Source organism: Rhagoletis zephyria, unplaced genomic scaffold (assembly GCF_001687245.7).
Source record: "Rhagoletis zephyria isolate East Lansing unplaced genomic scaffold, Rhagoletis_zephyria_1.1 Rzeph_scaffold_00429, whole genome shotgun sequence".
NCBI lineage: Eukaryota > Metazoa > Arthropoda > Insecta > Diptera > Tephritidae > Rhagoletis > Rhagoletis zephyria.
Genome location: NW_016157513.1, coordinates 114,338 through 136,961, shown reverse-complemented (window position 1 = coordinate 136,961; position 22,624 = coordinate 114,338). Strand labels below are relative to the sequence as shown.

The following is a 22,624-nucleotide window of genomic DNA, read 5'->3' as shown; positions in this document are numbered from 1 at the left end:
CGGCAGTAACGGAGTAGCGATCCACCTGCAACTGCAGTCGCTGCAACCACAACAACAACGAAAGCACTAGCAATAGCGAATTGGCGATCCACCTAAAACTACAGTCGCTGGAACAACAACAACACCAAAGATAGCAACTACTACAGTCTCTGCTACAGTTGGGATTAAGTAGGGTAGAGTAAGCTTTGTGTTAATTCTAATATTCAGTCTTTTGCCAGGCTCTTAACTCGTTACTACCGCATATGCGGAGCAAATAAAGTTACGATCAAAATAGATATCAAACCTACATAGTAGGTAGTGTTATTATTTATTCGGAACCCGAAAAGTATAACTTATATATACGCCATCTTCGCATATAGACTGGAGAAAAATGGATGCCAAATACAGAAATTATTCTAGTTCGTGGTATCTTTCATATTTAAATGCTTTTTAGAGTTAATTTTAGTAAAATTTCATTCACATCATTTTGTTTCTATACATTCACACTTCCAATTTTAAGTCAAATTCTTCAAGGAGACATTTTTGAAACTATTGTAATTAAATCTCTGGCTCATAATTTTTGTATATAACAGTTAGTACCTACATTTCCACTTTTCCACATTTACACTTATATTTTTGGGAAGTACAAAAAAATAAAACTTTTTCTCAGAAAAATTTCATGATCAAATTTTTTCTTAAACGAGATTAATTTTCTTGTAATCTTTTCCAAAAAGTTGTCTGTGTTAATTAACATATGGTAGGTTGGTTGGTTTAAGTGAATTGTCACCCTGGCCACAAGCAATTAGCAAGATTGCAACCTACAGTCATTTGGCGGCTTTAATAAATTTCAGTACGTCATACAGGGAGAGGCAGCTGCACTCTGAAATATTCTGCAGGAATGGTTTGCCAGTGACTTTAGCCTCATCCTTGCGAGGGCTGGACACTCGCACAGCAAGTGTTCGACAGTCTCTTTTGAGCCCAGGTCATTGAGCTGCGACAGAACCTATTGAAGGGCAGTTCTATCTTTTCGGCATATACCCAAACAGGCCAGTGCCCTGTGCACACTGCAGTAACTTTATAGGCATTTGTTTTGATCATTCCTAAGAGAGCTTTGGTTTTGAGTGGGTCGTAGGACACCCAGAATTGTCGGCCATCCTGCAAGATCCTGTTCAGTTCCACCTCTGCCTGACCTTATCTGGCTCAATGTAAACCCCAGCACCAACCCCGTATTCAATCTGTGACCCATCCGTAAAGACAGTTAAGCCCTGCAAAAACCCTACATTTTCCTGATTCCAGTCACTGCTGCTTGGGAACTTCGTGCGGTGTTTATGGTGAACCCAGGTCTTCGACAGGATATAGTGAGTGGGCAGCGCTTTAATTTCAGACGGTATTGCGTCTAAGATGGAACCGTGCCCGAACGGTCTTTCCTTCCAGAGCCCCTGGGTACGCAGTCTGATGGCGCTGTTAGCAGCTGAATTTTCGACACAGATATCTATGGGTAATAAATAAGAATATTTACCTAGGAAGGATGTTCAGAACGTCCTTCGGACAGGATCTCATTGCACCTGTTACGCTAGTGGCTGCTGTCCTTTGAATTCCGCCTAGCTTTTAACTACGTAATCCTTAATCAGGGCTTGCCACAAGACCAGCGCCCCATAAGAAATTGTGAGTCGGACTATAGCTGTGTACATTCAGTGCACAATTCTTGGTTTCAAACACCATCCGTTGCCCAACACTATCTTGGCTGCGTAGAGAGGCACCGTGACCTTCCTAGCACGCTCCTCAATGTTTGGTTTCCAGTTAAGTTTGGGACCCAGAATAACTCAAGGCATTTCACCTTATTTGACAGATTCAGTTCCGTTCCTCGGAACCTTGGTTTATTAAAATTAGGTAATTTTGTTTTATTTGTGAAAAGCATAAGGTCAGTTTTCTCAGGGTTTACGCTAAAAGAACAGCTTATGGCCCAGGAATCTACTATCTTTAGAGTCCTTTCCATAATTTCTCTTATGACCGAAGGAAACTAATCCGATACCAGTATCGCTATATCGTCGGCGTAAGCCACCGCTTCCCTTTCAAGTACGCATGTTCAGAGCATGATAAATTGGACGTATTGTCCCTTACATACAGATGCAACAGCTTCTCAAACATCTTGAGCACAAAGGACATTCGGCTTATTGGTCTTCCTCCAGCTTAACGGAACGTGGTTCAGTACTAAGCACCCTCTAAAAATTGTTTCTAGGACTGGAATGACAATCTAAGAAGCTTTCTGGAGCATGACTGGTAGTATTCCGTCCATACCCGGTGATTTATAGGGTGAGAAGCTGAATATAGCACATTTTATCTTTTCCCTCTCCAGTAGCTCCTTCAAGAGGTCCTCGGAGAGGGTTGGTATATGGTCTGCGGCATCGGTTTCCACTACATCGATTTTGTGTATTCAGAAGGATATCCAGCAACTCCCCAGCCGACACGGTCTATGAACCATCTGACCTTTTTATATATGTTGGCTGTGAGTGCCCTTTGGCAAGGATTTTGCTTAATCTCGCAGATTCCTTGGTATCCTCGATTGATTCGCAAAATTCCTTCCAGGACGTCCCTCCTTGGCGTCCCGTATCGCTTTTTTGTATTTCTTTAGGTTCTCTCTGTAAAGGTCCCATACTTTATTCCTGTAGCATTCATTAAAGGATTTTCTTACTTTCTTCCGTAGCGCAGTAGGGTTCTTATTCCACCAAGGTGTGCGCGCTTTCTTGCCATACCTCAGAGGACAAGCCTTCGTAAGGGCCTTTCCGAAGGCCTTATTCCGGCTGTCCGCTTTGGCGTCCAGCTCGCCCCTTGTAGGAATGTCTTCAACTGGTAGTTTCTTCAATTCTTTTTCAATAACTTTTTGAAAGAAGTCCCAATTTGTTTTAGGAGGTCTACTAAAGGGAGTAGGTCAAAGAGTATTCGACGGTGGCCCGAGAGGACCTCTTTTTCGGATACTCTACACTTATTGACCTTTAGCCTCCACTCCGTTAGCAGAGTTAGGTCTAGGACTTTTTCCCAACCGCAAAAATCAGGCGTACTAGGAAATATGAAGGTGGGAGTAGTACCTCTATTACAAATCCTTAACGTAGAATTAATAATAAATTGAAATAGTGCCTCACCTCTATCGTTGGTTTCCGAGCTGCCCCATAATGTATGTCGGGAATTGGCATCGCAGCCGAGTAACACTGGACTAGCTCCTGCTAACCTTGGTAAAGTGACGACCTTCTGTGGCGGACACGGCCTGTCATGCACATTGCATACAGAATATTAGACAGCTGCGTTCATTCATCTACTCCAAGTTGACGACAGTAGTATCCGGTAATCCGAAATTGGAATATACGAAATCTTTAATATGTTTTACCTGGTTTACCTGATATACTAGTGTAGAAGAGGTTATAGCGGGCGTCGGTGAGTCCCTTAACCTCTAGGTCCCTTATCCAAGTTTCCTGTATCAGCGAGATGTTGATGTCTTCCTCCCTTAGGAAGAAAAAGAGCTTGTCCGAGGTGGCCTTAGAGTGCCTAAGAATTGCCTGGACCACCTTCATCGACTTTCTCGGCATTGTCAACTGGACCTGTGCCTGCCAGCACCTGGTTGACACCTTCAGCGACCTCTCGGTCCCCGCTAACTTTGACGTTCATATCGCCCAACATTTGCTTGGCAGCCTCGATATCAGCCTCTGGAATCGGCTAATTCGAGCGGAATATTTTTAGTTTAGCTGTTCTCACCCCGAAGATCAGCTTGTTGTCCATTTTTTGTAATGGCTCAATACTTTCTTCGTTAAGCCTCAGAAGGTACGAAGAACTCTGCGCGCCCTCTAGACGCTTTTGTGCACGAATGACTACCCACTCACCCATGGATATCTCCGGATTATGCCGCTGCAGGAAATGGATCAGCTTGTCGATGTCCATAGCCATCTTCGGCAGCCAAATGTGGGCCCTGGGATTCCCAGGTACCTCCTCGGCAGGGCTTAGTTTGAACTTCAAACCCTCCCAGGCGTTGCCGGGCTCGGCTACGCACTCGCCGAGGAATTCCCTAGAGAACTCATCTCTACGATTGAAAATCCGACAACAGCTCAGCTCATTTTCAAACAGGTAGTCACCCATCCCTTCAGAGAGTTTTAACTCGATCTCGACCCACCTCTCCGAAACGGGCTTACCGCTTCCTGAGGCTTCGTCGACAAGCGCGACCTGATGGTGATCCCTGGCCACTTCACAGTACCGTCCTTTCACCAACGTTTCTTATTGCTGGGGCGTGCTTTTCGTGTCCGCTCTTTTTCCATCTGGTTCGGTTGTAGACTCCTCCTTATGTCTACTTCGTTTAACTGCTACAGGGTTCTTTTTGGTTTCGAAGTAAGGTACCTCCTGTACACCTCCACCACCTCATTGCACCTTGGACTGTCTTCCTCATCCTTGGGGTGTACAGTACCGGCCACTGCCATCTTGTCAAGAATTTCTCTTTGGAGTGCATTATGGAGCACTCAACGTTGCCTTTGAGGAAGATGGGGTATTGTCAGGATCGCTAGGCTTAGCGCTCACCGGTATTATTATCGAAGAGCGTGCAGAGTCCTGACTGGGAGCCACGAGCACGTTCTCCTCTGCGCTCAGGATGTCTTCCGAGACATCTCTCCTCCCTTAAAATTTTGTGTTTGTGTTTTTGTTTATATTTTCATTTTTATGCATTGTGGGAATCGGTTGGGGTGGGACGCGGGCGTCTGCGCATGGGAGCTGCATCCCACGGTCGCCACACGAACTACGGGAGAGCAACCTCAGTCTCCAGTCCTATACCCAGTACCTCTCTTGATTCATATTGCTGTGCCCAGCACACCGGTATAACGGACATAGCGTCACTTAAGCCCCACCCCCACCGACAAGGAGACCGACATGATGAGGAAAGGAAATTAACATATTGTTTGAAGTTTAGGATTCCTTGATAATCATTAACTGACATAAAAAACAAAATTTTATTTATCTAGTTCGTAAGGAACACTTTCATAGCCAAAAGTATCGATATGAGTAGGTATCGATACTTTATTTCGATACTACTTTCAAGTAAATGTATCGATTCCTGCATGGTATCGTTTCATCCCTAGACTGAATTGAAATTCGCTGCGTCGCTTCTGGATACGTATAAGCGCTGCGACGCAGACGCTACTCGCGAGTAGCGTTTTTTCTATCTATGGTATATACATATGTATGTTCTGCGTCATGGCGAATTTAATTAAAGCGACTTATTACTGCGAATAAACGTTGTAACTGATTATTCGTTTTGTAATTACAATAATATTCTTCAAATGTGAACTGAATTTCAGATTTTATAAAATGCTTTCACGATGCAGAGATTTTGTACAACTTTAACGCGCGACTGACTGGCTCGGTTGCAGACTTTTAATGACTCACCAATGTCTTAGTACTTTTTAGTCAGTATAATACTCGCAATTAAGTAGTATTTTAGATTTTATAAATTAGTTGCAAGATTAAGAGTCTCTATACAAAATTAAACCGCCCTGGGCCAAATGCTAGCGAATTGGATTGACTGACGGCAGGCTATTTCTCTACACCACAAACGTGATATAATATAAGGTGACCAGAATTCTTTAACATTCCAGGAGGGCAAATACTCCACATTGAAAGACAAAAAATTTCTTATATTTATTTTAACACATAAATAACAAATAAATTAACAATTCAAAGTTTCTCTAAACACAAGTCAAACAAGTTAATAGTACACTGCCTTGCATAATCATAAGACCGTCACATATTAACAAGTTTTGACTATTTCTTTTTAAATTATTAAATTGTAATAGTAGGTATTACTTCCAAAATAAATTTCTTTTGTTCTTCGTCTTTCGTCAAAGTTCGATTATAATTTTGTATCAACGCTATATCTCGCTCAGAAATATCATTAACATATTTAATACTCTTAATCGTCTGTAAGACAACCAACTTCAGGGTAATTTTTTAGAGAATTTAATGGTCTAAAAGAATACGCATAGAAAAAACGTTTTTATAACGGTATTTAACGGTTCAAGAGTTATAACATTTTCAACGAAAACAAATTTTTTTACATGTTATTTACATAAAAAATTTCGAACATCTTAAAATTGAAATAAAAATTGTTACAAATGGGAGAATTTCCTTCTCAGTAACTATGTTATTTTAAGGCCATAAATTCATTAGGTTAGTTATTTTGGATCACCCTAATATATATATATATACAATAATTAATCGTTTGCAGTAAAAATAATAAGTGGCGAAATTTCCGGGAAACATTCTCAAAATTTAGTACCGCGAATTACGTAATTCGAAGGGAAATTGGAGTGCGAATTATGAATGAGAGAACGATCTACGTTATTGGGGTGCCGTGGGAAAGCCGTATTAAATGTTATTCATTAAGGCTAAAAGGAGTTTACACTTCTTCTTCTTGTTAAAATAAAATTGTAAGTTTAGAATAGATTTTTAAGTTGTGTCAATCTTTGAAGCATCTCTTTGTTAAGATGAGAGAGAACAGAGTTATCCATATGAAGAGAAACAATTTACTCGGCAATATAAAGAAATATGAGTGAATCAATTAGTTCACCCTGTGTCCGCAGAAGAATTGCGGCTTTAACAAGCCGGGAAGTCACGGGTTCGAATCCCACTGGCAGGAAACATTTTTTTACGTCTTTTTTGTTCTTTTAAAAATTATTATTTAAATTTTGTTTATGTAATTATAGTTGTAATTTTTAAATGTTTAGGCCTTCAGCCTAAATAGTTTTCCCCACTTGAGTGAACCGCCCTAATGCTGGCATATGTACATATGTACATGTATATACACTCATACATGCTCGTATATATTAACAACAGCTAAGCCTTAACTAATGTATCCCGCCGGACAATGAACCTTCGTTAAAAGCGCAGTTAGTCAACGACGTAGCGTAAACGTACGTAGCAGCATATAAAATTTGCTGTTGATAGAGAGAGAGAGAGAAGCAACGGCAACGTCACCGCCATGCGGTGGTGAGTTTTCGTTAACACGCGAATCCCATAAGGTAGATCGTGTCTGCGTCAACCTACGTCTACGTTACGTCGTTGACTGTTTGAGCTTTAAGTTTCCCCTTAACGTCAGTTATTCAGGGCTGTTCTGAAATCCGATTTCTATCGGAATCGGAATTGAATCCGATCGTAATTGCATAGTCGTGTTCTGTAATCCTATCGAATTTGATTTATCGGAATCTATGTTCGAATCCGATTATTCAACGAATTTGGTGTTCTGTATTTCGATTTATCGGAGAATTCCGTTAGAATAAAACCGACGCGGTATTAGTTGGCGGAATTAGTTCGTTTTTACAGGTTTTTATTTTTATAAAGCAAAAAAAGCTAAGAAATGTAAGTAAAAAGTTTTTTTTAAGCCTTTCATACATTAATCGGTATTTTTTAATAAAGGGGTAAACACAAGAATGCAGCTCAAAGCGCGACGTTGCTAGAATTTATGGAACGGAATCCGGACATAGCCAAAGGCCACGCCAAAGGTGATCGGGTGAAAGTCGAGCAGCAATGGCAAGAGCTGGCTAACACTTTAAATAGTCAGGGCCCATATAAGGATGTCAATGGTTGGAAAAAGGTAGAATTAATAAATAAATACAAATACAATGTTGATAAATTTAAAGAAGAAAATTTAAATTTAAATTTTAAATTGTGTTCAAAATAGACTTTCACTGATTGGAAGTGTGAGGTGCGTAAGAAACTTGCACATAACCGCAGGGAATCTACCGAGACTGGTGGCGGAATTTTCAATAAGTATTCTCTGACTGAAGCTGAGGAAACTCTTGCGCGTATTACGGGAATGTACACGGTAGTGCAGGGTATTTCCGAGACTACATCCTTTGGGCTGGATGAAACAGTGGACTTGGAGGTGGAGGTACTAGATTTAACTGAGGAAGAAGTGATGCCCTCAACTTCCACAGGCCAAAAACGGGCACGACACGATATTCAGGCATCGACTCCAAAAAGAAAAAAAGAAACTTCCTTACTGGTAATAGTTTATTAAGATATTCTGTTATCCAGCATAACATTGTGTTCATTTTCAAGGACTGTCTCAAGGAATCCCTGGAGTTACAAAAAAATTTCAACAGAAAGGTTGAAGGCGTTCTGGATTCGTTGATGGAAAACCGAGAAGAGAACCTCGCAGCCATGCAACGTTTCTGTGACGCAATGGAAAAAACGAACGAAACGTTGGATGGCATCAGAGAAGACTTTAAAAATCACCATGAAAATATAGAAAGAATACTACATAAAAAATAGCAACATTTCTTTGTAAATACGAATTTCTTTATTTATGTATGAATTTGTTTTGTTTTGATTTATTTTTTTAAATTATTTTTATGTATTAGTTTTTAGTACAAGTTTTCTTTAAAGTATATTTTAAGATGAAATGAGTCAATAAAAATGGTCCAGTAAATTTCTTTTATTCTTTTTACATTTATTTCATTTAAATTAAATAAATTTAATTACGAAATAACACTTCACACTTCAAAAAAAACCATATAACTGAAAGTTTGAAGCTTTGTAACAAATTTATAAAAATTAGTTAAATTTTCATCAAATATAAAACTCAGTATTTTTAGAGAAATGTTTGACATGTAGTCCTATAGCCCATTTAATTATAGTTTATGGAGTTTTAAGTAACGGTGTTACGCATTTTCTTCCAACTATAAACTGTAATAAAATCGTCTTTAAGACTACATGCCAAACATTTTGCTAAAAAAAAAGATTAAGCAATTCGAAACTTTTATGAAAATTTTACTAAATTCTGTTAATTTGTTACAAGGTTTGAAACTTTCCGTTACATATGTATGTGAAGTATTATTTCATAAACAAATTTATTATATAAAAAAATTGAAGAAACTTACTGCGCGATTTTCACTGCCACTAACTGTGTGTCTGTATATGCGAAAAAAATATAAAAGACATTGAAAAATGAATAAATTTATCTGAACTTCAAACTGTAAGATTGTTTGCTATTTCATTTCTGACACGAACTCCTTCGTTATATAACGATGATACTCTTTCATCATCGATATTATTTTCGTTGTTCATATTTTGGAAATTAATATTTTCAGTAATATTTTCTTCATCGAAGTTAACGTTGTAGTGTCTACACACATTGTGAAGTGCGCAACAGACATTAATAATTTTAACAACTTTTTGTGGACTGTAGTGCAAGCAACTAATTAAACAACGAAATCGAGATTTTAAGACGCCAATAGTTCGTTCAACAATATTACGCGCAGAAGCGTGTACTACATTAAAGTTATGCTCTATTGTATTGGCAATTGGATTCCTAAATGGAGTTATCAAAAATGGTTCAATGCCATAACCACTATCGCCCAACAAATGAAAACAACGCTCGCCACCCCGATATTTTGCCACAAAATGAGAATATGCATTGCTGAGCTTCCAGATAAAAGAATCGTGGCTGGAGCCGGGATGCGTTGCATCAACAGCTTGAATTGTCATGTTGTGATCACATATCTGCAATTTATTATTTAAATAGAGAGACTCGTAAACAAAATAACGATATGTTCATGTACATATATACTCACAATCATAGCATTTATGCTGAAATAACCCTTCCTATTGTAATACGAGGGGGCATCCGTTAGTGGCTTTATTAATTCGATGTGGGTGCCATCAATGCACCCGATTACACCAGGTATCCCCCATTTGTTAAAAAAAAATGATTTACATTGGCGTCGCTCACTTTCTGACACATTTAGCTTGATCCACTTTTGGCAGAGTTTCCATTCGAGGACGGTAAGCACATTGCCAATAACTTTGGAAACAGTGCTACGACCTAATTGGATATTTGCATCTGTTCCTACTGACCTCTGGTAACCTCCTTCACCAAAGAACCTCAGTGTGGCAGCCAATTGAATAATAGGTGGAATGGACATATTTTTTAAGTATGGTTCCACTTCACTTAATACCATGGAGAACGCATCCTTATTTAGACGGTATTGAGCAACAAATCTATATAAAGATTAAATCAAATTATTAGTAATTTATAAATTTTCATTGAGTAAGCTCACAATGCATCTGAGAGACTTAGCGGATTGCTGTGGTCACGCAAAATTCTCCTCTTTAACTTTTCCATGTTATTTTGTTCTCTAATTTCAATGGCAATCGCAGCCACAAACCAAAAACTCATTTTCTTCAACTTTTTGTCAAAGTTTTCAATAACAAACAGTCTACTCTTTCACAAATGAAATAATTACAATGAAATATAAATGTAAACAATGGACGCAGCAACTAAACATTTCAATTTTGACAGTTCGAATAGGATTTGCTTTTTGTTCGAATTTCTCAATTTCGATAGGATTGCCGAACACCTTTTTGATTCCTAGTCGGAAATCCAAATCGATGCGAAATCAATTTCGATCGGATTTCAGAACAGCCCTGATTGTCCGGCGGTCGAAACTTAGAAACCGCAAATTATATTTTTCACTTCTGTTTGGAGATCAACGAGGATACAACGCAGCTACTAGGCCACTTTCTAAAGGTAATCAAAAACGCATTTGTATATGCACACATAGATATATGTATATCACTGTCGAAAATAGTTGATTAAAATAAACGTTGCAAAATACTAAATTAATTTTTTCACTTTTTTCCATTTTTTCTTCATATCATAAAACACCGGTGCGTCCATTCGCGAGCCTTGCGATGCCCGGTGTTTTACATTTTGGTCCTTCGAGCCGGATAAGTTTTGAGACACGAAGTGGCCAAAATTAAATTCCGAAAACAAAAAATTTGATGACTATGTGAAATACCATTAAAAAATAATAAAGTAAAGTTTAATAAAATGAAATAAAAGAATGTTTATATTAAAAAATATTAGTAAAATTAAAAAAAATTGTTTGGAGTGGGGGCAGAACCTGGGCGATACTGCGTTTACTACTTCAAAAGCAAAATAAAACTTAGAACCTTATTTTACCATTTTAAAATTACGTTTTCCTCATTTTAAAGTTAAAACTCTGTTTTTGCCATAAAATGCATTTTAAGTTAATTATGAAAGAGTTAAAATTACTATAAAACACAATTTAAATCATTAAAACCTTTTTCTAACTTCTCTACGACTACCGGCCAATGACTTTACAATTAGGAAATAATAATATTCTTAACGAATTTTTTTTTAAATTTCATCTCGGCTATAAAACTTGAAAAGGAGGACAAGGAGGACATTTTTGCTCAAAAGGAGGACAGAGAATGACAATATTTTTGAGGAGGCCAAATAACGTTTGAGGAGGACAATCCTCCGCAAAGGAGGACGGTTGGTCAGCTTACATAATATCAAAAACACAGCTTTTATATGTAAAACGCTTGCAATTACTTGTCGCTCGCCTCCCCCACTATAATTTCAGTTTCAAATACAAACCTTCTAAGTTTAAAAAAAAGAGGGCACATATGTTGGGTTTGGAATTTAAACAGTTCGGTTTAAATTTTAAAACCAAACATTTTTATTTTTAATTAAGAATAAAAAATTCTTAAATTTCACGCTGCATCTGGTTGGGGTTGAACCCGGACAGCCTTGGTAGCAACCAATTGTACCAAGCATCTTTGCACACTCAGCTACAGCCACATATTTAAATGTGCTTTCAAATGTTGTATTTGAATCAATACCGAATTTCGCTGTGTGCAAACATTTTCTATTTCGGTTTAGATTTTAAACCAAATTTTCCATATATGAAACCCAGAAACTAGAATTAAAACATTTTGGTTTAATTTTAAACACCGAGCTTTTTGGACTAAAATTTAAACCAGAATATATTAAAAATTGCTAAAACTATTGACTGGTTTAAAAAGTAGACTATGAAAGCTTAGAAAAGGCAGTAGTCCCAGCGCGGTTTAAAAATTAAACCCAAACTTTTGACCGTGTAGGGAAACCGACATATGTATAATACAGTATATGTGACCTGGTCTACGGAAAGCGGGCTTAGGTGTCAAAAAATCAATTTTCACTTTTTGGTTGTTTCGGATGGAAGATGAGGTGCTTTTTCACGTGGTGAAACGCAGAAAATCCTAGCTTGCTTAGAAGTGTACTAAAAATGTAGAGAAAGATACAGTAAATCTCACTTCTTCAGTGTTACTTTTTTAAATGTTCCACACTAGCAACTTACACGATGGTACTATAATAATATTCCGACCAACAACAACACTTACTGGACGTCCGGCGCGGAGAACAATTAACGAGATAATGAGAATCTGACGAAACGAGTTGCTTACTTTTAACAGCTTTTTCACAGAAAACTAGTTTTCGCACGTAAGCTCCCTTTTCGTAGACCAGGTCACATATAATGTGGCTTTTGGACTTCTAGCATTAATTGGTAGTCAATATAATTCTTAAATTATTTTCTAGTGAGTTATACTATCTTAAAAATTGTAATACCTAATCAGCCTCATTGCGTAAGTTGTACATTAGAACCCCATTTAAACAAAAAAAAACTAATTAAAAATGACAATAAGTGCGGTAAAATGTTCTTAAAAGGTATTAATCAGAGTAATCTGCTAAAGATCATCGAGGAAACTAAAAGTCCATGTATGTACGTAACTGTATTTATATTGAAACCGTCCCAAAAATTTCTATTAAACCGTACAAAATACATATCATTAAACATCAAATTTTTGTTTCATCTGTTGCTCTTACCCTGCAAAAATCGTCGAACCATGTAGTCTATTTGTGGTATATTGGAGTACTTACAAAAGTGTTCCTCTGTCATGCTGTAGCGGACCAACTCGTCTCTGCGCCAGCTTATTGTTTGTTACCCGATCACTGCTCGTGTTTTAACGAAATGTGATTGAAGTGGGTTATTTGAAAGCACATTTGCATGTTTGGCTGTAGATGAACGTGTAGAGACGCTCGCTGTTATTTGTTAGCTCCTAGCATATTCGGGTTCGAATGCCGTTAGAGGTAACATGTAATTTTTAATTTTTGTTTTTGGTTTTTATTAATTTCGAAAAAGCATCTGAGAAGTGAAGAACAAAACCGTGTACAAACAAAAAAATATAACAACAATGGGCGCGTTTATAAGACGTAGCTGTTTAGCTCAACTGTTACGAACTGTTGGCTACTGTTGGACCCAACAATTACGTCTTAGCAACGGCATGATGAATATGCTGCCAAATGAACAGCTGATAAATGTAAAGAAATGAAATTGCAATAAATACAGATAGTTGCGCCGATAGTATTTAGAATTCAACGCTGAGCTGCCGCCGTGTTGAAAAAATCTTTCAATGTTATAATGAATTAAACAGTGTATAATTATATAGCAAACATCTTAAAAACATATATTTAGAAACGTGGTATGAGTATAAAATATTTTAATTACTTCATAACATCAGTAATATAAAATATAATAAATTTGTTTGCAACTGCCACCTAACAAAGCGGCGTTAAATTTAATACAAGCGACGTAAGTCTTTACGATCAGCTGTTTAGGCTAAGCCCAACACGTTGAGTTCAGGAAGCGTAAAAATTTTCCGCTTGAAAAAATGGCGGAAAGTTGCCAACTGTTGAGCTGAGCGGAACAACTCAACTGTGCTTTTCGAAGACAAACACTCAACAGTTTAACAACAGCTACGTCTTAGAAACGCGCCCAATGTCATTGTTAATATGTTGGAGTAGTTTTGTGGTACTCTGATGTAATGCAGAGATGGAATATATGGTCCTGCCCTAGGACATCGCAATGTTAATTGGACCATATTTTTTATATGAATTGTGGTTAATTTTGGGTACTCCATGGCGCTTAGGGAGTACTCTCTACATGCATGCATGGAGTAGTCGCGATTTTTGCAGGGCAGTAAAATTATCCGCTAAGCCATTTCGATAATTGCGAGAATTGCACCGTTCCGTTATGGTTCGCAGTATACATATAGTCGATATTAAAATAAAATAAACCAGATCTATTTTCACTTCAATATACATACATATATGTGTATTTATATACATACATACATAGCTAAACAAACTGCACACAATCTTTGTATAATTTACAATTACTACTCAATATATTTTTCTATCGGCAGGATGAGATGTCGATTCAATTGATTGTACAGGAAGTTCCAGAGCAACCAAAAAACCTTCGAATTAATTCACAACAGTCGCGCAGCCTTCAGCTTACCTGGAGTCAGCCGTTCGCTGGTAATAGCCCAATCGATGGATATCACATTTACTATAAACAAATCTCAGGTGAGTACAACTATATATATTTCCACAAATGAGGTACTGAAATTGTTTTTGTAAAGTTTTAAATTAAATAAAATCAAGATCCAAATGCCAGAATTACTTTCGAAAATTTTTTGTGCATCTACATATTTCATTTTTTTCAATCATTTTGCACGAAAATGACGTTTTTGACATTTTTCATTTGATATGACCGTCAGAATAGTCTGGCTGTTGATATTTCATCTAGTTATACTATTACTAATGAGCTCTCAAAAAGTTGCAAGCAGTATTGACACGGACAATTTTTTTCCTACCAAGACCAACCAAAACCTACCAAAAATTTTTAATTTGTTTTTTTTTTATGTCAAGATGTCAAGTTTATTAAAAATGTAGAATGTAGTAAAACTAAAACCCAGCTGGTACAATAAAATTTTTAATTTGTTTTTTTTTTTATGTCAAGTTTATTAAAAATGTAGAATGTAGTAAAACTAAAACCCAGCTGGCACAATAAAAACAAATTAACTACTTATAACGATTCATTTTACTGTACAGACTTACATAAATGTTTGTCTCTTTACACATATCGTCGTGGATGTGAGGTTGCATGAATTATTTTCTAGAGAGCAAAAACACTCATTTTTCAAAATAGTTCTCTTTTTTGTAAAGCAATCGCATTTCTGGCTAGTATATTTCAGGACGAATGGATAAGGATTTAGCCAAGAGCTTGTGTGAGCAAATCCAATGTCAGTTACACGGTTTTTCAGAACGACGACACACGGTTTTGTACTTTAAACGACGATATTTACATTTTATTATTATTACTACGTAGGGGATACTCGTGCTGCGACCTAAGCAGATCTAGTGTGCTTAAACCTAATTGTAATCACTCCAACCCTAGGCTATTTAAGAAGTAAAGCACTTTGGAGTGCGCCATGTTTCAAATATCGGCGGAAGAAGACAATCGTTCCCCAAGGTGTATCAGTCTAATATTTATGATACGTGGGTAGTCAAACGGAATATGCTCTGAGGTCTCTTCCACCAGCTCACAAAAGGCTACGACCATTTGGGCTCCACGCTTTGCGAGACAGTCAGCGCCTTCGTTGCCTTCAAACCATTCATGACCCGCGTTCCAAAGCGTTCTACAGCTGTTCTTAAGCCTGACGCAGTTTTTAAAGAGTCTAAGGCCTTTAACCTGCCTGACATATAATTTATTTTGGAACAATTGGGCCCTCTACACAGACTTCGATTGCAAAGACTTCCGCCTGGAATATAGTTGGGTATGTGCAAATTGGCAGACTTTTCTGGAATCTTGGTCCAAATAAGCCTGCCACAGTACTCTCGTCGTCGGTATTCCATACTTGGAACCCTTCGTCAATCATAGTTATTTTCACTTCACATCAGTCCCTTTTAAGAATTTTGAACTTTTAGGGTTTGTAGAAGAATGTCTCGGGATTATCCACTTTAGAACCGCCAAATGCCCCGGAGATCTCCAATTTTCTTACTGATCATATTGGACATACGTAGGGCGCTCCAGCNTCCTTTTAAGAATTTTGAACTTTTAGGGTTTGTAGAAGAATGACTCGGGATTATCCACTTTAGAACCGCCAAATCTCCAATTTTCTTACTGATCATATTGGACATACGTAGGGCGCTCCAGCAGGCCTCCTTTTCAAAGAGAATAGGCAAAGGAGGAATGCGTGTAATGAAACCAAGGGCATCCCTTGTACAGGTGCCCATAGCTCCTGTGATGACCGCGCGCAGCAGTCGTTCCAGCATGCTCAAGGTGGCATCCGCCTTCACTTTTATAGCTTTTGGCTACCAGGCCAGTGCCGTATTGAAAGACCAATAGGTTCTTCCTTGTCTTATTTGGCGCTGCCCTAAGCGATTTTGGCCGAGTTCAGCAAAGCACGCCAGTCGTTTCTCCTCTGTGCCAACTGACGCCAGTTGGAAACGCCAGGTGAAGCCAAGTCCTTCTCCACCTGATATTTCCATCGCAATGAGGGCCTCCCTCTTTCTCTGATACCACCAACGGGTTCGGAATTGAACACTTTCAGAGCTGGAGATTCGGTGTCCATTCGAACGACATGGCCAAGCCAGCGGAGCCGCTTTATTTTAGTTCGCTGCATTATGTCCAAGTCGTTTTAAAGCTCGTACAGCACATTGTTCCATCGTCTGCGGTACTCGCTGTCGCCAACGCGTAAAGGCCCGTAAATCTCCCGCAAAATATTTCTCTCGAATACTCCACGAGCCGCCTCATCGGATGTTGTCATTGTCCATGCTTCTGCGCCATATACCAGCACGGGCATGATGAGTGACTTATAAAGTGTGGTTTTCGCACGTCGAGAGAGGAATTTACTCCTGAATTGCCTACTCATGATTTGGTTTCTCGTTTTTCCATCCGGAGACAGCCACCAACGCTCCAAGCGCTCATAGAAGAGATCGTTGGATGTCTCATCTTTCTCTTCCGTCGGGGCATGGGCGCAGATGAGCGAGTTGTTGAAGAATCTCGCTTTGATGCGGATTGTGGCTAGACGCTCGTCCACCGGGATGAACGGCAGTACTCGGCGACGGAGTCTCTGTCCCACGACAAATCCAACTCCGAATTTGCGCTCGTTTACATGACAGTTGTAGTAGACGTCGCAAGGCCCCAGACATTGCTTGCCTTGCCAACGCATTTCTTGGATGGCAGTGATGTCAGCTTTTGTCCTGAAGAGTACATCAACCAGCCGGGTAGAGGCGCCTTCCCCATTAAGGGTCCGGACATTCCAGGTGCATGCTCTCAAATCGTAGTCGTTAAACGTTTGCCGCGGTCGTCATCATAAGGGGGAGCGGGTCTCATCCTAGGCTTTACCTTGCTTCTGCAGTGGAAGTGTTTTGTACGTGTAGGGTCCCAAACCCAGCGCACAACGCATTGCTGGAACGTCGCAAGGCCCCAGACATTGCTTGCTTTACCCCGTCCAAAGCATTTCTTGGATGGCGGTGATGTTCGCTTTTGTCCTGAAGAGGACTTAAACCAGCCGGGTAGAGGCACCTTTCCCATTAAGGGTCCGGACATTCCAGGTGCATGCCCTCAAATCGTAGTCTTTAAAAGTTTTCCGTGGTCGTCATCATAAGGGGGGGTCTCATCCGAGGCTTTACCTTGCTTCTGCACTGGAATTTTTTATACGTGGCGGGTCCCAAACCCAGCGCACAACCCATTGCTGGGACGGGGGTTAAATGACGTTAAAAACGTCAACCTGGCAACGCTGGGCTTAAGTAACAATGTTGGTTGGACAGAGGTGAAGAATAAAATGCGGATATAAATGGTTGTTGTTGGCTCAAGTGATAACACTGAACTGAAGGTTGCTGCTCGCATGAAATGGGTATATCTGTCATCGTTTGAGTCTTCCGTTGCTGCTGATGACATAAAAAACTATGTGTCAAATCATGCATGCATTGATATTAAGTCTTTGTACTGCTTTCCGTTGATAAAAAAAGACAACCCAGTGGACAATCACAATCATAAACGGGTCAATTTCAAGTTAGGTGTTTCATCAACAAATTTTGAGAAAATACGAAATGCGTCGCTTTGGCCAGCCAATGTTAAAATTAGACCATTTCGTTTTTTTTTTTTTCAAAAACAGGCAGTTCCAGCACAACCAATGTGACATTGAACGACTCGTGTGAATTTACAGAGAGCAATTATGGGCTGAATGTCTATTATCACAACATCCCTGGGTGGTTATGCTGCCTTCTCCGTCAACGATCAAAGTAAAAAGAAGGTTCGTAAAACGTGCAAGAGCGCACCTAAAGAAAAGGTGACGTTTAGCAAATACAACCACCAGAACCCTGCAAGCACAAGTGATTGACAATTTTTGATTTAATAATTTAACCCTCGCGCGTTAACACAAGCAAAGTACATGTTTATCAGAAATTTTAAATAAAAAACAAGGAAAATGTACAAAAATAAAAGAAAGAAACTTTCCAATTGAGATTATAAAACCAGGAGCAATATTTGTTTCAGGAGAAAATATTGTAGAAAGCAAGGCACATTAAACAGGTAGTATCAGTAGAGCAAAAACAACATTTGCGTGTATTTTGTTGTTGCTTCTGGTATCGAAAGTGTCAAAAACTGTTCTGAATTTTTTCTTCTAAATCAAAGCGTGCCATGTGAAATACAAAAAATTATAAAAAATAAAAAATTGAAATTGGAAAAAATAAAAATTGATGCAACTTTCTTTCCTAGTAAATTTGTTTGCTTCTCGAAGCATTGATCCATCCTTTGCACGGCCCAGTAATCAGCGGTCGTGCTGCTGAGTTGGGCGAACGTTCCAAAAGCTGCTATTCAATCGCTTGTTTTGTATGGAAAAAGGTTTCACATGCAAATGGATTTTAACAATTCAGAATTTTTGTGAGAAAAAATTAAAAATATTTGACATTTTCGAGACCAAATAATTTGAAAATAAATCAAATCAGCTGCTCTACTGATACTACCTGTTCAATGTACCTTGGTAGAAAGATTTGGAATTATTTAAAAAATGATTATGTAAATAACTTTGAAATTTTGGAATATATAGAAACAACCAATAAACAACTCAAATTGGAAAATATAAATATAATAGGCAAAGAAGATAAAAATGTCAAAACTCATTTATCTATTTTATATATTGTCATAATTTTATGCATAATTTTGGTAGTTTACATTCACATTAAATTCAAAAAACCGCATAAAACTGCCAATCAAAATGAAAATGTAGAAATTTAAGAAAATACATATAAAGTTATATTAAATCAAATAATAATCAAATTAACAGAAAATAATGAAGAATCGGGGACGATTCATCTTAGAGAGGGGGGAGTTAACGGCAGATCACACATAGCGGCACAATGATTAATATAAACAATATTGCTTATTGGAAAAAGCATAATTTGTATCTTACAGATTCATAGTACAATTTTGCATACTCAGTGTATACATATACACTTTTGCTAGGTTATTTAAGATGGCAATGGATATATGCCTTCTGACAACCACCAAGCCATAATATTAGAAGATTTAATGCGTCACTGAAAATCATCAACGTGAACTGTTGGTGAAAATTTTGGACCAAAATATTTCAATACAAAAAATTAATTTTGGGCGGGACGAAGTTCGCCGGGTCTGCTAGTAATCAAATAAAATTGTTAAATACGTATACTTACCTTCAAAATTTACGCAAAGTGACATTTCTTCACAGTATGTATACTGTCATCAAAACTCCGATGTTTCTAACTTGCTCGCTCTAACGCATAGAATTCTTATTAGAGTACGAATTCTTATCGGGTATGTAGCTCTAACAAAGGGTCATTGTTTTGACAGTTCGAACAAAAAATTTGTAAGTGTGTGGGTGAGATGACTAAAAAATTGTGAATGTGTTTTAAATCGTTTGAATTTGAGGGGAAAGTGGTGAGCCGTGGCTGGCTAGACAACACAACTCTGTGATGGATCGAACTTATGTTTAAGCGTGTTTAAAAAATACTTTTTCCGTTCGAAAAATTGCAATCATTATCATGGAAAAACCAAACATTACACCGAACAAGTAGAGAAGTATAAGTTCGGGCGAAACCGAACTTTATATACCCGGTACCACATATCGTCGTTTCAACTTTCTCTGAACTACCTTTGCATGATAAGTAGGGGTGTTTACCCGATTTCAAACGTTTTCGATAATACGCAGATTTAGACTTAATGATATAATTGAACCTAGTCAGGAACAAATCGATTAAATGGTTACCGAGGTACACCTTTGTAGTTATAAAGTGGGCGGTGTTACGCCCAATTCCTTAAAGTCTATAGCAGTCTTATTTATTGTTAGGAGATTGTTATAACTATTAACTTAAAGTAAATTAGCGGCCTCAGTTATTGAAATATCGGAGTTTTCGTATTTCTGAAATTTACCGTTATACGGGAAGCGGGTGTAATTTTAGTCCGATTTGAATAATTTTCAACAAATTGCTTTTCCGTACCAAGGTTATTAAGTGCCCCGAGTTTGGTGGAAGTTGATAAATCGGTTACCGAGATACACATTTGTGGTCATAAGTGGGCAGCGCCACGGCTATTATCCAAAAATTTATAATATTCTAACTTTCTGCTAAGTGGTTATTGCAATCATCGATTTTAAGTGAATTAGCTGCAGTAGTTACTGATTTATCGCAGTTTTCGTGTTTCGGTAAATTACCGTTATATGGTTAGTGGGTTTGATTTTCAACAGATTTCTTAGCTAGACCCTGGTTAAGCCTCGTACTGACTTCGGTAAGGATTGGTGAAGCGGCTACTGAGATACAGCATTTCATAATAAGTGGGTGGGGTCACGCCCATTTTCCAAAAATTTCATAACAACATTATTTTCTGCCACAATTCTACCCTACATACTAATTTTCATTAATTTGCATCTAATATTTACTGAAATATCGCAGTTTATGCATTTTTCGAAAATACCGTTATATGGGAAGTGGGCGTGGTTACAGTTCGATTTCGCCCATTTTCAGTACCACCCTACCTTGGATAAAGTGCAACCTACATACCAAATTTCGTTGAGATATCTCAATTTTTGCTCGAGGTATCGTGTACACAGACAGACGGACGGACGGACAGACAGACAGGCTTAATCGACTTCTCTTTTCATTCTGATCATTTATGTATACATTTGACATCTCGATTCGTTTTGGCTGTTACCGTTATAAGAACAAAGGTAATATACTGCTGTGCACAAGTGCGCTCGGGTATAAAAATCATTTTTCAATTTTTGTTTCTTATAATTGATTTTACCAAGCCTTAACTGCAGTTTTATTGACAAAGTAAAGAAAAATAATATTTATACAGTTAAAAACCAAAAATATCTGTTCAAGTCTTGCACCTTTGTTTGGTAAAATACAGTATTCATTAAAATCTAAGTTTCCTTTTTTATTGTTTTTCTTTAATTACTTGTAGATATTTGGCAAAATGCCGAGCATATAACCATCACCGGTGGTCAAACAGTTGTCAACATACAAAGCCTGCGTCCTGCGAAAGCTTATCATATTCGGATGTCTGCGGAAAATAAATTGGGCGCCTCTGAGTATTCAGAGGTTGTTCAAGTAACCACTCTAGAGGAAGTGCCATCTGGGCCACCGTTGAATGTGCGTGCAGAAGCGAGAAGCTCCACCGAGATATCTGTCACATGGGATGCACCAGATCGGGACTATTGGAATGGAATACTGCTAGGATACTATGTTGGATATCAAATGTCACTATCGCCTGAAGACAAAGAAGTGAATCCCACACAAGGGTTTAGCTTCAAAACTGTCGAAGTGCGGTCACATTTTGGTGGAGAAACGGTACTAAGTAACTTAAACAAATTTACACAATATCACATAATTGTGCAGGCGTACACAAGTCAAGGCAGCGGACCACCGAGCAGAGAGATAGCAGTGCAAACCATGGAAGATGGTAAGTAATATACTATACAAAATCATTAGCACATAACAAAAGCATGACACGAGATGCACATTGTGTTCCTGGAACCACTGTTCTTAATCTACCTCTTTCAAACGAAAATACTGGACAAGCACAGAGTACTTCTTAGGCAGACAGATCCTTCTGAACTTGCTAGACTTATTCTTCCTCAGACGTCTACATTGGGATGTCTTATAAAACGACAAGTTATTGTTGTTAACACGTTCTAGAATCTAATAATCCCTCAATCTTTGTTGTCGACCTGAACTAACGGTATGCCTAGGAAAAGTGGCCTCTCGACAGGGTTTATTGACGTAAAGGTGTTTTTACATTTTCCGCAATTTTGATAAAAAAAAAACGAGATTTATAAATTTAAGTGCTGAAAAAAACTTTTAAAGGCAAAATAAGGTGCATATATTTCGAATTCATTGCTATGGCTACTTACATAAGGATATGTATGCCACATTCATATGTTCTTATATGGACTAGACTAGCGATGCCCAAATCAGCACATATGTATGTGTCGCGGGCGACTGCGCGNTTCGACAGGGTTTATTGACGTAAAGGTGTTTTTACATTTTCCGCAATTTTGATAAAAAAAAACGAGATTTATAAATTTAAGTGCTGAAAAAAACTTTTAAAGGCAAAATAAGGTGCATATATTTCGAATTCATTGCTATGGCTACTTACATAAGGATATGTATGCCACATTCATATGTTCTTATATGGACTAGACTAGCGATGCCCAAATCAGCACATATGTATGTGTCGCGGGCGACTGCGCGTGCAAAGCTTTGCACAGCGGTGCTGGGCAAGCGCGGAAGNGCAAAATAAGGTGCATATATTTCGAATTCATTGCTATGGCTACTTACATAAGGATATGTATGCCACATTCATATGTTCTTATATGGACTAGACTAGCGATGCCCAAATCAGCACATATGTATGTGTCGCGGGCGACTGCGCGTGCA

The 22,624-nt window shown here is 38.3% G+C and overlaps 2 protein-coding genes across 2 annotated transcripts in view; one reads left to right on the top strand and one right to left on the bottom strand.

Moving 5' to 3' along the window:
- Positions 1-22,624, top strand: part of LOC108359648 (Down syndrome cell adhesion molecule-like protein Dscam2) — a 235,765-nt gene that overhangs the window by 108,831 nt on the left and 104,310 nt on the right. The window contains exons 10-11 of the mRNA XM_017611583.1: positions 14,062-14,224; positions 21,150-21,647. Coding sequence (XP_017467072.1) covers positions 14,062-14,224; positions 21,150-21,647 — 661 coding nt within the window. The remainder of the gene's footprint in view (positions 1-14,061; positions 14,225-21,149; positions 21,648-22,624) is intronic.
- LOC108359649 (putative nuclease HARBI1) lies at positions 8,440-10,300 on the bottom strand. Its single transcript, XM_017611584.1, has 3 exons — positions 10,068-10,300; positions 9,582-10,008; positions 8,440-9,510 (listed from the first exon to the last, which is right to left on the bottom strand). The coding sequence occupies exons 1-3, from the start codon at positions 10,184-10,186 to the stop codon at positions 8,977-8,979; spliced, it is 1,080 nt and encodes a 359-aa protein (XP_017467073.1). The 5' UTR covers positions 10,187-10,300; the 3' UTR covers positions 8,440-8,976.